General features: G+C 37.3%; 1 protein-coding gene across 4 annotated transcripts in view; it reads left to right on the top strand.

Annotated features, from left to right (window-relative positions):
* Positions 1-12,912, top strand: part of Ecpas (Ecm29 proteasome adaptor and scaffold) — a 132,934-nt gene that overhangs the window by 71,685 nt on the left and 48,337 nt on the right. For all 4 annotated transcript variants that reach the window (XM_052718417.1, XM_052718416.1, XM_052718414.1 and 1 more), the window contains 7 exons: positions 1,339-1,419; positions 2,479-2,701; positions 3,381-3,472; positions 7,110-7,244; positions 8,675-8,837; positions 9,187-9,359; positions 10,423-10,524. In XM_052718417.1, the coding sequence (XP_052574377.1) occupies positions 1,339-1,419; positions 2,479-2,701; positions 3,381-3,472; positions 7,110-7,244; positions 8,675-8,837; positions 9,187-9,359; positions 10,423-10,524 (969 nt within the window). The remainder of the gene's footprint in view (positions 1-1,338; positions 1,420-2,478; positions 2,702-3,380; positions 3,473-7,109; positions 7,245-8,674; positions 8,838-9,186; positions 9,360-10,422; positions 10,525-12,912) is intronic.

Here is a 12,912-nt window from a genome sequence, read left to right on the forward strand (position 1 = left end):
AAAAATGAACATTTTAAAAGTAAAAATGCAATAATTAAATATTAAATAGTATCATAGTATTTACAGTAAGAGGGAGCTACAAAGTAAGGAGAGAAAAAAATTCCTACATACAATTGATTTGTTTAGCTTAAATATGAATGATTTATAATTCTTTTAATGCTTGTCAGCATTTGAGTATATTCAAAAAATTTTCCTTTGGTATGACATAGTTAAAAACATATCTTTAAAAAGATTGAGTTTACTTGTTTTGCTAGTTCTAGTTCCTCCTTCTTAAGGGCACCAGTTGTCATAAATGTAAGGATGCTTTAGAGCAGTTGGGGTTTTTCCACTATTATTATTCCATATTCTTTTGCAGATCTCTGCAGTGTTTCTACAGCTCAGAGTATTGGCAGTAGTAATCCTCAGCACTGACACTCCAATTTTTTACATTGGTGTTGTTTTGATTATGTTAGGGACTATCATTTTGAGTGTGAGGGACATAGGCAGCAGAACAATGTTTAGGAAAGACATATGTAGGTAGCTGTCTTTTGTTTTGTTTAGAAAAAGACAAATGCATGAGATGGAGAGGTAGCTAAGTGGTTAGGAGCATATACTGCTCTTGTAGTAGACCTGAATTTGATTTCTAGGACCTGTGTACAACTGTCTGTGGTTACAGCTCCAGGGGGAATCCAATGCATCTGTCCTCTGTGGGGTCCTGCACTCCTGTGCACACACCCACACCCAGATACGCATGCATTCACATAATTTAAAATGATACAAACAAATCTGTAGGGCTGGAGAGGCTTAGCAGTTAAGAGCATTTGTTCTCTTGCAGACGACCTGGGTTTGGTTCCCAGCATCCACATGATGCCTCACAATCGTTGTAACTACAGTTCCAGTGGATCTGACATTTTCCTCTGGTCCCCAAGGGTTGTGTGTGCAAATGATACACTTAGATACATTCATGCAAAGCATATACATAAATAAAAATAAGTAAGATGAAAGGGGCTGGAGAGATGGCTCAGGAGTTAAGAGCACTGGCTTTCTTTGATAGGACCTGGTTTGATTCCTAGAATCCACATGATGGTTCACAACCTTGTGTAGCTCCAGTTCCAGGGGATATGATGTCCTCTTGTGGCCTCCACAGACACTGCATGAATATGATATACAGACACACATTCAGGCAAACACCCATATACATACAGTAAAATAACCTAAAAAAACCCAAAAATCCCAAAAACCTGGAAGACAAATGCAAATCAACAATAGCAATATAACTAGAAGTACAGTTATTTTCAGCTAAATGAGAGAACAATTTATTTCCAAAAATTTAATTTGTTTTGTGATCATTTTTGTTAGGCTTCCCATCGAATGAAAACTCCAGTCAAATACATGACTGGAACTACTGTCCTTCCATTTAACCCAGCAGCATTTGGAGAGGTAGGACTTTTGTGTCTTTCTGTAATGGCTATGAAAACTAACATCATGCCTAAGCTGTGTGTGAGCCTTTGCTTTATAGTAAACTCATATTATGGTATCATTGTTCTTTTAGGGTGTTTGTTTTAAAAAACAAGGCCCAGTATTTGGTAATTTGCTTTGTTTTAATTCATAGTTAACTCACTGAGGTTCCCTATTCACCCCCAACCCCTGTACCTGAATCAAACCTGGGGCCTTAGAAATGGAAGATAAGTACTGCTGAGTCACACCTCCAGATTCCCAGTCCCTAGGAGCAGTCTCTATGACAGAACAAGGTGCTCTGCATTGGTTCTAGCCGGGCTTTAGTAGCAAGTTAGACTTGACTTTAAAGCCAGCATACTGTTGAAATTGCTCGGGGTTTCTAGGTTAGAAGACAAGAGAGGATTTATCACGTTTATTGAGAGGATTAATTTATCACATCTAACGTGGATTTTATGTTTTAAATTACTGATTTGCACCAATTAAATTTCTAATAATCTTCTTAGAGTAAGAAGATGGCCGGGCAGTGGTGGTGCACACCTTTAATCCCAGCACTCAGGAGGCAGAGGCAGGCGGATCTCTGAGTTCGAGGCCAGCCTGGTCTACAGAGCAAGTTCCAGGAAAGGCGCAAAGCTACACAGAGAAACCCTGTCTCGAAAAACCAAAAAAAAAAAAAAAAAACCAAACAAAAAAAAAACCAAAACAAGAGTAAGAAGGTGGCTAGGGGTGTAGCTCCTTGGTAGAGTGTATGCTTAGTGTCTGAAGGATACAGCTTCCTTCAGTCCCAGCATGAAGAAGAAAAAATAGTCAAGCCTTTTACTTTCACTAAAAAACCACATCTGGTTTAGCGAAATCTTGTTCCACCTTTGTTAAATTATGTTAATTTAGTTAGCGTATTGAGTCCTGCTTCCTGGCTTCCATTAAGATTTTGTAATGTTTTATGAAGGAGGGTGGGGAAGTAAAAACTGAAAATTGTCACTCTGAGGAAGACGCCTCCACACTTGACTTTTTAAGAAGTTGGTAATTCTCATCCTTCTGGTTTAGATAGTCCTGTACTTGCGCATGTGCCTGGCTCATAGTGCAGGGGTGGTGCCCACCTCTCAGAGTTTGGCTGATATGCAAGATCACGCTCCAGCCATTGGACGGTACATTCGGACATTAATGTCAAGCAGCCAGGCGACAGCTTCATCTTCTAATAAGAGTGGAGAGACCAACCCTGTTCAGATCTACATTGGCCTGCTTCAACAGCTATTAGCAGGGGTTGGAGGTAGGAACTTCATCATACTAAGAAAGTATTAAAGCTACTTTTACCTTTCTCTTGAGTATTTTCACATCTGACTCCAATGGATAGGTTACAAACCATGGTCACACAGATGACTCTGGTTAAACTCATTGTGCCTCAAAATGTAATAAAAAGATAATAATTTGGGAAAGGGACTTGTAAGTAGGAAGTGGTTATATGTGTATGTGTGCAATAATAGGGATGAGAGAGAAATAAATAGAGAGTTGGGGGGTACACTGATCAGAATATAATATATATAATATATAATATGTGAAATTGTCAAAAAGCAAATTCAATAAAAACTATTAAAAAATTAAATTTTAGACTGCTAAGAATTTACAGCAAATCTATTCTAACCTTCTTGACTTCTGTAACTAAACATTAGCCATTGTTTACTTTTTAAACCTACCTGATTTATCCTTGATATATTTTTCATTTCAGAAACAAGGGTTAATGTAGATACATATTTTGTCTTTGGAAATGCAGATGAAGAGCAGGGCATCCTTTTGATAACTGAATTGAATTCTATATTTAGAATTTAATTTTTCCACTTTTAGACTAGAATTTGTATTTAAGCAGTAGCATTACATTTGAGAGAAATTTAGGAATTTCTGTATATTCATTCTTTTTTCCGAAAGTTAAAATGGTTCTGATTCTTATTTAGGTTTGCCAGTCATGTACTGTCTATTGGAAGCTGTGTCAGTGTATCCAGAAAAATTGGCTACCAAATTTGTAGACAAAACAGAATGGATCAAGGTATGTCCTTCTGACATGTTTATTTCTCTAAGAATTCAGATATTTCAAACTAATTGAAAGGTCTCTTTCTTCCTACCAGTCTTAATATGCCCTTTACTACTTTTAAGTCATTTAAAAATTTTCCCACAACCCAATACTTACTGGAAAACATGCAGCAAGGTCAACATCCCTCATGACCCGTCTTGATGATGCTGAGGGATGAATTCAAGAACCATCAGCTAAAAATATTTTTCTGCTTCAAAAAATATTTTATAATAACAGGCATATATATAAAAACACATTTCCATTGTGTATTTATTTGTCAATAAGACATTTCTTTTCTGTAATGTGTCATGCCTCCTTAAATCTTCTCCCTTTCCTCCTCTTCTCTTACTTCTGACAAACACACAAATGACAGTAATAGTTTTATGGGGTGAAACATCTGTGTTGCTTATGCATATATGCTTATGCACAAAACAATGAATTTAAACATCTGTGTTGCTTATGCACATCTGCTTATGCACAAAACAATGAATTTAAAATATTTTCCTGCCGGGTGGTGGTGGCACACGCCTTTAATCCCAGCACTCAAGAGGCAAAGCCAGGCAGATCTTTTTGAGTTCGAGGCCAGCCTGGTCTACAGAGCGAGATCCAGGAAAGGCACCAAAACTACACAGAGAAACCCTGTCTCGAAAAACCTAAATAAATAAATAAATAAATAAAAATGTTTTCTCTTTACAGTTTTGTGTTTCTTTTACTGGATAGTAAAGCTTGTAGCTAATCTTGTAACTGAGGAGAAAACTCCTATTTATTTTAACAGCTTCATCATTTGCAATTGTTTGGTTAATTCTAGATTCTTATTGCTGACCATTTAGGATTCTTATCTGCTGCAGTGAATAATACTATTTAATACTATTTTCGTACAAAGAAATGTCTCATATAATTTTTTTCATAGCAAAGAGGATTTATTGTATTTCATGGGAGAGTTGTAAGAGTGAGAAGTATATATTTCATATTTCCCAGATGTGGAAGACAAGTGTCTATAATTTTGATAATGCCCACCCTTCATGTGGGCAGTACTAAGTTATGCTATCAGCTCAAGTGAGAATGTTCTTTCATGATAACACCAAAGATATTATTATCAGGTGTAGCAAATAAAAATGTAAGTGAAATTTGAATTTTAAATTAGTCTTTTTAGTAAAAATATGGCTCATACAGTTGTATATATCTGTTGTGCTTTGTAATGGAATTCTTTTTGGAAACTGTAGCTTGAGTTATGGTAAAATCTACAGATTTTATCTTTAAATGTGAAAATAGGAATGTAGTTTGTCAAGAGAGTTTTTATTTTTCTTGAAAAGATTTGGTCTCGTGAAAGTGCTTCTTATTTAAAAAGAGTTTTTATTCTTTGTAATTTCTAATTTAAACTGATCTTGTGAGTTTTGATCACATAATAGAAGGTAAATGCTTTCTATGATATGAGGAGAAACTAGACAATGAGTTTGATTCTAGGGCCTGTTATGTTGTGACCTATGAACTAAAAATATGGTTTGACTTCTACTTTTTATGATCTACAAGATAATAATGGTTTTCAATTTTTTTGCCTTTTTGAGACAGCATTTCTCTTTGTAGCCCTGATTGTCCTAGAACTTGATGTATAGACCAGGCTGGCCTTGAACTCAGAGTTCCACCTGCCTCTGCCTCCTCAGTGCTGGGATTAAAGGTGTGTGCCACCGCCACCAGGCTCTGTTTTTCACTTTATTTGAAAAAAAAAAAAAATTATGCTGGAGTTTGAAAACACAGGGCTTTGCACATGGTAGGCAGGTGTTTTCCTCTGAACCACAACTGTAGCTCTTTTATATTTTAAAATAGTTGGGAAAAAAAAAAAAAGACATCATTCCATGACATACAGACTGTAGTTCTCATTTTAGTGGAACCCAGCTGTGTCCGTACCTTTTTGTGAACAATGGCAGAGTGGAGTAGTCCCAAGAGTGACTAGATAGCCCATAGAGTCTTGATTTTTCACAGAAAAAAAAATTTGCTGATCTCTATTTTAAATCAGCTATATTTATTTTACCTGTTTTAATGAACATGCAACTAAGATTTTTGTTGTTGCTGTTGGTGGTGGTGTTGAGACGGGGTTTCTCTGTGTAACACCCCTGGCTGTCCTTCAACTTCCTTTGTAGACCAGGCTGGACTTGAACTTACAGAGACTTACCTGTCTCTGCCTCCCAAGTGCTGGGATTAAAGGCACACACTACTACCGTCCAGCTAAGATTTTCATATATAATTTCAGCTCATTATATTTTTTCTTTTTATTTATTTTACATTTTTAGTAAAAATATATTACTTCTCTTTCCTCCTTTTAACCCTTCCCATGTTCCTCCCAAACTCTCAAATTGATAGCCTCTTTTTCTATTATTGTTTTATGTATATGTATGTGCATATATATATGTATACACACACGTGTGTATATACATGTATACACACACATACAAATATATACATACAATCTGATGAGTTCATTTTTGTTGCTTGTGTGTATATGATTTCAGGGGTGACCGTTTTGTATTGGATAACCAGTCAGGGAGCTCATCCCCGGGAGAGGCTAATTCTCCCTCAGCAATCATTGATTGCCTGTAGTTCTTTGTCTAGGTGTGGGACCTGGTAAGATTTCCCTCTGCTGTGTTAGCATGTCTATTGATATTGTCATTGTTCTGGTCTTATTTATCCAACCATTTTGGTATTCTGGGTCTTACAACCCTCCAACCTCGTTTTGTGATGTTACCTGAGTCATAGAGGCAGGAGCTGTGCTACAAATGTATCCAGTCAGGCTGGGCTCCCCCACAGTCCATTGATGTTTGCATTGTGTTCAGTTGTGGTTTTTGATGAGACATGATAGCTACTTACCTCTGGGTATAGAGATCAGATAAAATTCCCTAGTTAGGAATTATCCTGGTCTAGCTAAGTGGTGATAGTAGATTCTCTTCCAAGATCTCACAGGTCCTCACTAGTTGGCTAGGTTTCTAGTGCCAGGCATGATTTCCCTCCTGTTGAATGGGCCTTGAGTCCATTTAGACAGCTGTTGGTTACCACTGGTATGTGGAGTGCCATTATTGCACCTTTATGCATATCTCGCCATGCTGGTAGGTGTCACAGCTGAATAGGACTATTGTTTTCCTCCCTTGGCAGCTTGCATAGTACTTTCTGGTACTGTGGAAGTTAGACTGCAGGAAGGAGGGTGTCAGGTTAGATCCAGTTCAGATTTATTAATCTTGTTCTTTGATAATTTTATACACGAACATAATACATTCTGATAGTTCTCTCCAGCATTTTCTTTTGTCTTCCTCTCATCCCTATTATCTCTTCCATCCTACCACCAGCCTCTTTTCCATATTCATGACTTTTGGATTATTTTTTATTTTTTGTGACTATGTAGTTTAACCAAGACCATATGTGTGACCTTTGTATTGTAACTGTGGATTGGAGCCTGGCAGAGTCATTTTGTTTGGAAATAATAGCTTCTTGTATTATATTTTTCATGGATATCAATAGATTGAATGTTAAATATGTCATTTACTTTTATAATTCTAAATGTCAGATGTTGTCAACAGGAAGATGGTTGTGAATCATTTCTCTCTTTCTTTTCTGTATTGCTCAGAGTCTGATGAGTAGCAGTAAAGAAGAAATGCGTGAACTGGCGGCTTTGTTTTATTCTGTGGTTGTATCAACAGTGTCCGGAAATGAATTAAAGTCAATGATAGAACAGCTTATAAAGGCTACAAAAGACAATCATGTATGCTATCAACTTATTTTCAGTCTTCTTTGTTATTTAAATAAAATAATTTCATATTTTAACAAAAATATAGAAACCTATATCTGAACCTCAGGCACTGTTATTAATCCTGGGGCAAGTTTTCTTTTTTCATACTTACAGATTTACCCAATTTGAGATCTGAGTTATGACAAGAACTTAGGAGCCACTTTGCGAGAAAGGATCAATTTCTCCTTTGCACCTGTGAGGCAGTGAAAAAATACAAAATTTTAACAATTTGTTTCTACCCTGTTTGTCTCTCAGTTCTGGAAATAGTTGAGTCTTGCGGGACCATCTTCCTGGATTAGGAAGTTTCCTTACAAGGGTGGACTAACCTGATTTTGTTGGTGCTTTTGAGCCTGGGTCTCACTGTGTAGCCCAGGCTACTTTCAGACTTGAGGTTCTCCTGCCTTAGCGTGTGCCACCGTACTCCTCAGCTTTGTTCTCACTCTTTTTCAGTAGGCAGTAGGGTTCTACACAGTACCTGATTGTACTTTTAGTTTTTAGGTATCCGTTTGTAAAGTAGACTTATACATTCTTAGCCTATATAAGTAAAAATTGAGATAGATGTGTTGATTCAGTCACTTCATTTAATAGCTTTTAATTCTATGTCTGAAAAGTACTGTTTTAGGAAATGTGCACGTTGTAGTAGGCAATTAGGGAATCCCTAGGATTGCCTGGTGTTCAATTGTTAGCTCTCCCCACCCCCATCTCTGCTACCTCTTAATCACAATACCTACAAAAAAAAGCAGACTTGATTAGTGTATCGCCTACCTTATATTTGGAGATTTTAGCAGTTAGAAAAAGGACTGCTTATTGTATTTTGTTTGCCATATGGAGAAATTATCCTTGAACATTATAATAATAAGCTGTATAGTGCTATAAACAGGAAGAAAGTATATAATGGGTTGGAGTGATGCTCAGTGGTTAAGAGCACTGGCTGCTCCTCCAGACGACCTGGATTCAATTCCCAGCACCCACATGCAGCTCACAACCATCTGTAACTCCAGTTCCAGGGATCTGACACCCTCTTCTGGTTTCTAGAGACATTGCAAGAACATGATGCATAAGCATACATTGAGGCAGACATTCATATGTGTAAAATAAAAATTAAATAGAAAGTATAAGGACTACAGAGGCATATTTAAAGGTCATGTGACCCACAGTTGGAGGTTGTATGAAATTAAAGTATCTAAATCTGCACATAAGTAAAGACCCAGCTTAATTTCTCAATGTTCTGTTAGAAACTTGTTAGAAACTGCTATTACTTAAGTTTGATTCATTGGCTTCCAGTTGAATCATTTTATTTTCTAGGTTTTATCAGAGACATTATTCTAACAACAGTTAGTTTAGTATATCTTTTCATGTGTGAGGTAGAAACAGTGCTGTTACTAAATTATTATTAAATTCAGAGCCCTGAGGTACAACATGGATCCTTGCTTGCATTGGGATTCACTGTGGGAAGATACTTGGCTAAGAAGAGAATGAGAACAGCAGAGCAGCACGACCTGGAGACAGATGCTGATCTCTTGCCTGAGCAAGAGGAGCTCATTCGGAGTGCTACAGAAACAATAGGTCAGTGTCCATACTGGTTTGGCTGATGCAGGCTTTGAATTCTGTTAAATTTTAATATGGTACTTTAGTTCTTATAACATTGTACTTTAAAGGCACAAGTTTTTCCATAAAATAATCTATTTTCTCCATGTTTTTATATACAAGTGCCAGTTACATTATAGGGAAAAACGTAACAAGGACACTTAAGTCCTATTGTCGTGATGTCTTACTATTACATACATGTCAACAAGTGGTTAACCAGAAAACATTATAGGTCTTGATTTTTCTGTTGCTGCTTTAAAAAAATTAATACCTGACTGACTGCTTTCAATCATAATAATTAATGTGCTACTCTCTGTTGTGCTTACAGGTTCATTTTTAGACAGTACATCACCTCTGTTGGCAATTGCTGCCTGCACAGCCCTAGGTGAAATTGGCAGAAATGGTCCTCTCCCAATCCCCAGTGAAGGATCTGGATTTACCAAACTGCATCTGGTAGAAAGCTTACTCAATAGAATCCCTTCTAGTAAAGAAACAAATAAGGCAAGACTTTCTTTTTTCTTTTCCTTCTAGACTTCTGTGTTTCTTTTCATAGTTGTATAAACTAAGAAAACCAAGTTATTACGAGTATAGTCATCTGTCCACATCCACCATGCACACTGCAGCTAGAACAAGGTTTTACTAATGTGTCCAAATGATAAAGATGTATTTTGATGAAGTATTTGCTGTTTTAATTTGCTTGTGAGGGAGATGTAGGAACAGTTTTGTGTGTTATCTTTTGACCCGTTATTCTACTTTAGCTCCTTAAGTTAGTTAGGTTTTCAGTAAAATTAAAAATGCAGTGGAGAACCATTTTTGTCAGACAAAAGCTGGATAATAAAATGCTCAGTTTCATGATTTGTATATCTTACAAATAGTGACAAATGTTACTTTCTTACAGCCAGTTTGGTTTGAAGAAGTATAGGCATTAGGAAGCAGTGTGAATAATCTGATGGAAACAACAGTTGTAGTTTTTTAAGTTGAGATAATTGTCATAGACTTTAAAACATGTAATTAAAGTACCTGATGCTGAAGATTAAGATGATCTAATGAGTAGAAAAATACCAGAGAGCTGAGAGACTTGCTCATGGGCTGCTAGGTAGTACAGGTAATTTTGTGCCTGTAAATCACATTTGCAACCTGGACAGTTTAAATAAGAAGCCTAAGGCTTTCTTTTTTCTTTTTAATTTTTTAGGTATGGGTCCTTAATGGACTTAGTTTTCTGTTTTGTTTGTTTGTTTGTTTGTTTGTTTGTTTTTGGTTTTTTGAGACAGGGTTTCTCTGTGTAGCTTTGCGCCTTTCCTGGAACTCGCTTTGGAGACCAGGCTGGCCTCGAACTCACAGAGATCCTCCTGGCTCTGCCTCCTGAGTGCTGGGATTAAAGGCGTGCGCCACCACCGCCCGGCAGTTTTCTGTTTTTAATGTAGAATGGGGCGTAATCATGTAGACTTTGGTGTATTAGCAGATTGATTGCTTCTCCCTGTCATCTCATCTTGGAAATACTGTTTAGAGATAAAGCTGTTATTTAATTTGTTTAAAATTTAAAAAAGAATCTGTGTTCTTCCAGATGAAAGAACGAGCAATCCAAACATTGGGCTATTTTCCAGTTGGGGATGGGGGTTTTCCCCACCAGAAACTCCTTTTGCGAGGTCTGATGGATTCTGTGGAGGTATTTATATTGTTACTCAAATAAAAAAAAACATTTTTAGTTGTTTTGCTTACTCTTGAGATTTTTAAATTTTGTTTTATTGGGAATTTGTTAATTTCTTTTATGTGTATGAGTGTTGTGTCTTTTTTTGTCCCGCATGCAATGCCCACAGAGACCAAAAGAGGACATTGAGTCCCCTGAAACTGTAGTTACAGGTAGTCATTAGTCACCATGTAGGTGCTGGGAATTGAACCTGGGTTCTCTGAAAGAATAGTCAGTATTCTAAAGCACTGAACCATCTCTCTAACTCCTACTCTGAGATTTTTAACAAATGAAACATTTGTTTCTTTCTCAAGGATTTTGAGTGTGCTAGCTTTAGGCTTATTACTGTGTTAGAAATAGCTCTATGAATGGTATGTCTGGGAAAGACTAATTATTTTTGAGTGGAACATGGTACAGTAGAAATAGAAGAAACCAATTAGCCCTCTGTGGAAAGTTGGGGCTGGTATTCTTGTTACTCTTGAGTTACTGATGCCCAGTGTGGTGGGAAAGACCTATAGTGAATACTAGCAAATTGTGGTAAGTATCTTAGCATGACCTAATCTTGCCTCTGCCTGCCTCACATTCGTGTACCAGCCTCTTTGCTCTGAGCTTCTGAAAATCTCATGTTTCCTTTCCAGATTGTTGCTGTGTTTCTTGAAAACCTTTTTGATATTTTAACTAGATTAGATTCTTCAGTTAAAATAACTTGGAACCCTTTTCTTTACAGCGTTTATCACATCTTCTCACTATTCTCTCTCCTGAAGGCAGGGTCTGCTTTGTTCATCATTACACAAGTCTACTAGTGTAATCGCAAAGGTAGATTCTCATAAATATTGGTAGAAATAAGGGAATAGGAAGATATTTGCATAGACGGTGGGAGAATCCTAAAGGAGGGTGTGATTGTGTCAGAGGATTCTGGTATAATCTGCTTGGATGGGAAGTTACTGCTGAGCCTTGAAGGGTGGGAGGAAGGAGACAGACTTTAGTTGAGGCTAAAAGATGTGAGGATTGAGATAACTGAGTAAGAGAACTGGAATTGAAATTCAAGCCTAGATTCTTTTGTTTCCTTTCTGTGGGAGAGTGAGTCCAGGGACTAAGCATCCACTCTGTCACTGAGCTGCATTCCCATTCTCATATAATGTTTTCAAAGTGAATTATACTCATGCTGGTATCATCAGATGCCAGTTGTCTTAGTTACTTTTCAATTGCTGTGACAAAACACCACAACCAAGGCAACTTATAGAAGAAAGTGTTTGTTTGGGGCTTATAGTTCAGAGGGTGAGTCATGACCATCATTAGCAGGCAGGCAGGCAGACACTTGGAATGGCCTAGTCCCAAAGCCCACCCCCAGTGACACACCTCTCAATCCTCCCCAAACAGTTCCACCAACTGGGGGCCAAACATTCAAATACATGAGTCTATGGGAGTCATTCTCATTCAAACCACCACACCAGTTTCATTGTACCTCTTGGAAAGCTTATGTCTGCTTTTTCATCTTTTTCTTTGTAATGTCAATTCTGGTTGTGTAAGTAAATGAGAGCTTGTTGGAGTTTTAGCATTCTGATGTCATTGTTTTAAAGGTTTAGAAACACAAAAGTACCGAAAATTCAAACACATGGAAGCAGTGTGGAAAGATTAAAGGATAAGGCTGAGTGAAAAACTGAATCTGTTCATAGTCAACTAAAACAAAGCCCGAATGTGCTTTTTGGTTTATTTTAACCTTTTTGTTTTTGTGGTGCTAGGATGAAACCTATGGTTTTACACATGCTAGACAAGCACTCTACTAGTGAGTACCTGGCCAGCCCTGCTTTAAAGTTCATTATGGAAAACTTCAAACCTATACAAAAGTAGAGTAACAATATAGGGATTCTCCACTAACTTGCTTTATTTAATTATTACGTCTCTTTATTTCTTTGCTACATAGTAAGCCTAGATACCTGATTATTCCAAAATTAGCTATAGGAGTTTGATTTTTTTTTATGCCAATTATAGTGTCAACAATAGGAAACATGTAATTAACAGGTAAACAAATCGATGATTAAATTCCTGATAAGGATCCTCTCTTCTCTGATTTAAAGGTCCCCAGGGAAGCTTTTGACCAGGAATGCTGTAGAGCTGACACCCTCAGCCCTATTCGTCTAGATTAGGAACCCCATGGTGTGAGCACTTGATGCTTCACGAAGACCAGAAACTAAATTAAGAATAGCAGTGCAGAACTTGTGTTTCGTGTAGTCGTTATGCTTATGTTCCTCCTGTGCTTTCCGTTCTTCATTGCATCTTTCTTTCTCTAGTACTTAAATGTGTCCCAGTAAACAGAGAAATGCCAGAGGGGGCTAAGGCAGGTCCACGTCCATGTTGGGACAGTGA

The sequence above is a fragment of the Peromyscus californicus genome, unplaced genomic scaffold (assembly GCF_007827085.1).
Source record: "Peromyscus californicus insignis strain IS unplaced genomic scaffold, ASM782708v3 Scaffold_5__1_contigs__length_169319896, whole genome shotgun sequence".
In the NCBI taxonomy this organism is placed as follows: domain Eukaryota; kingdom Metazoa; phylum Chordata; class Mammalia; order Rodentia; family Cricetidae; genus Peromyscus; species Peromyscus californicus.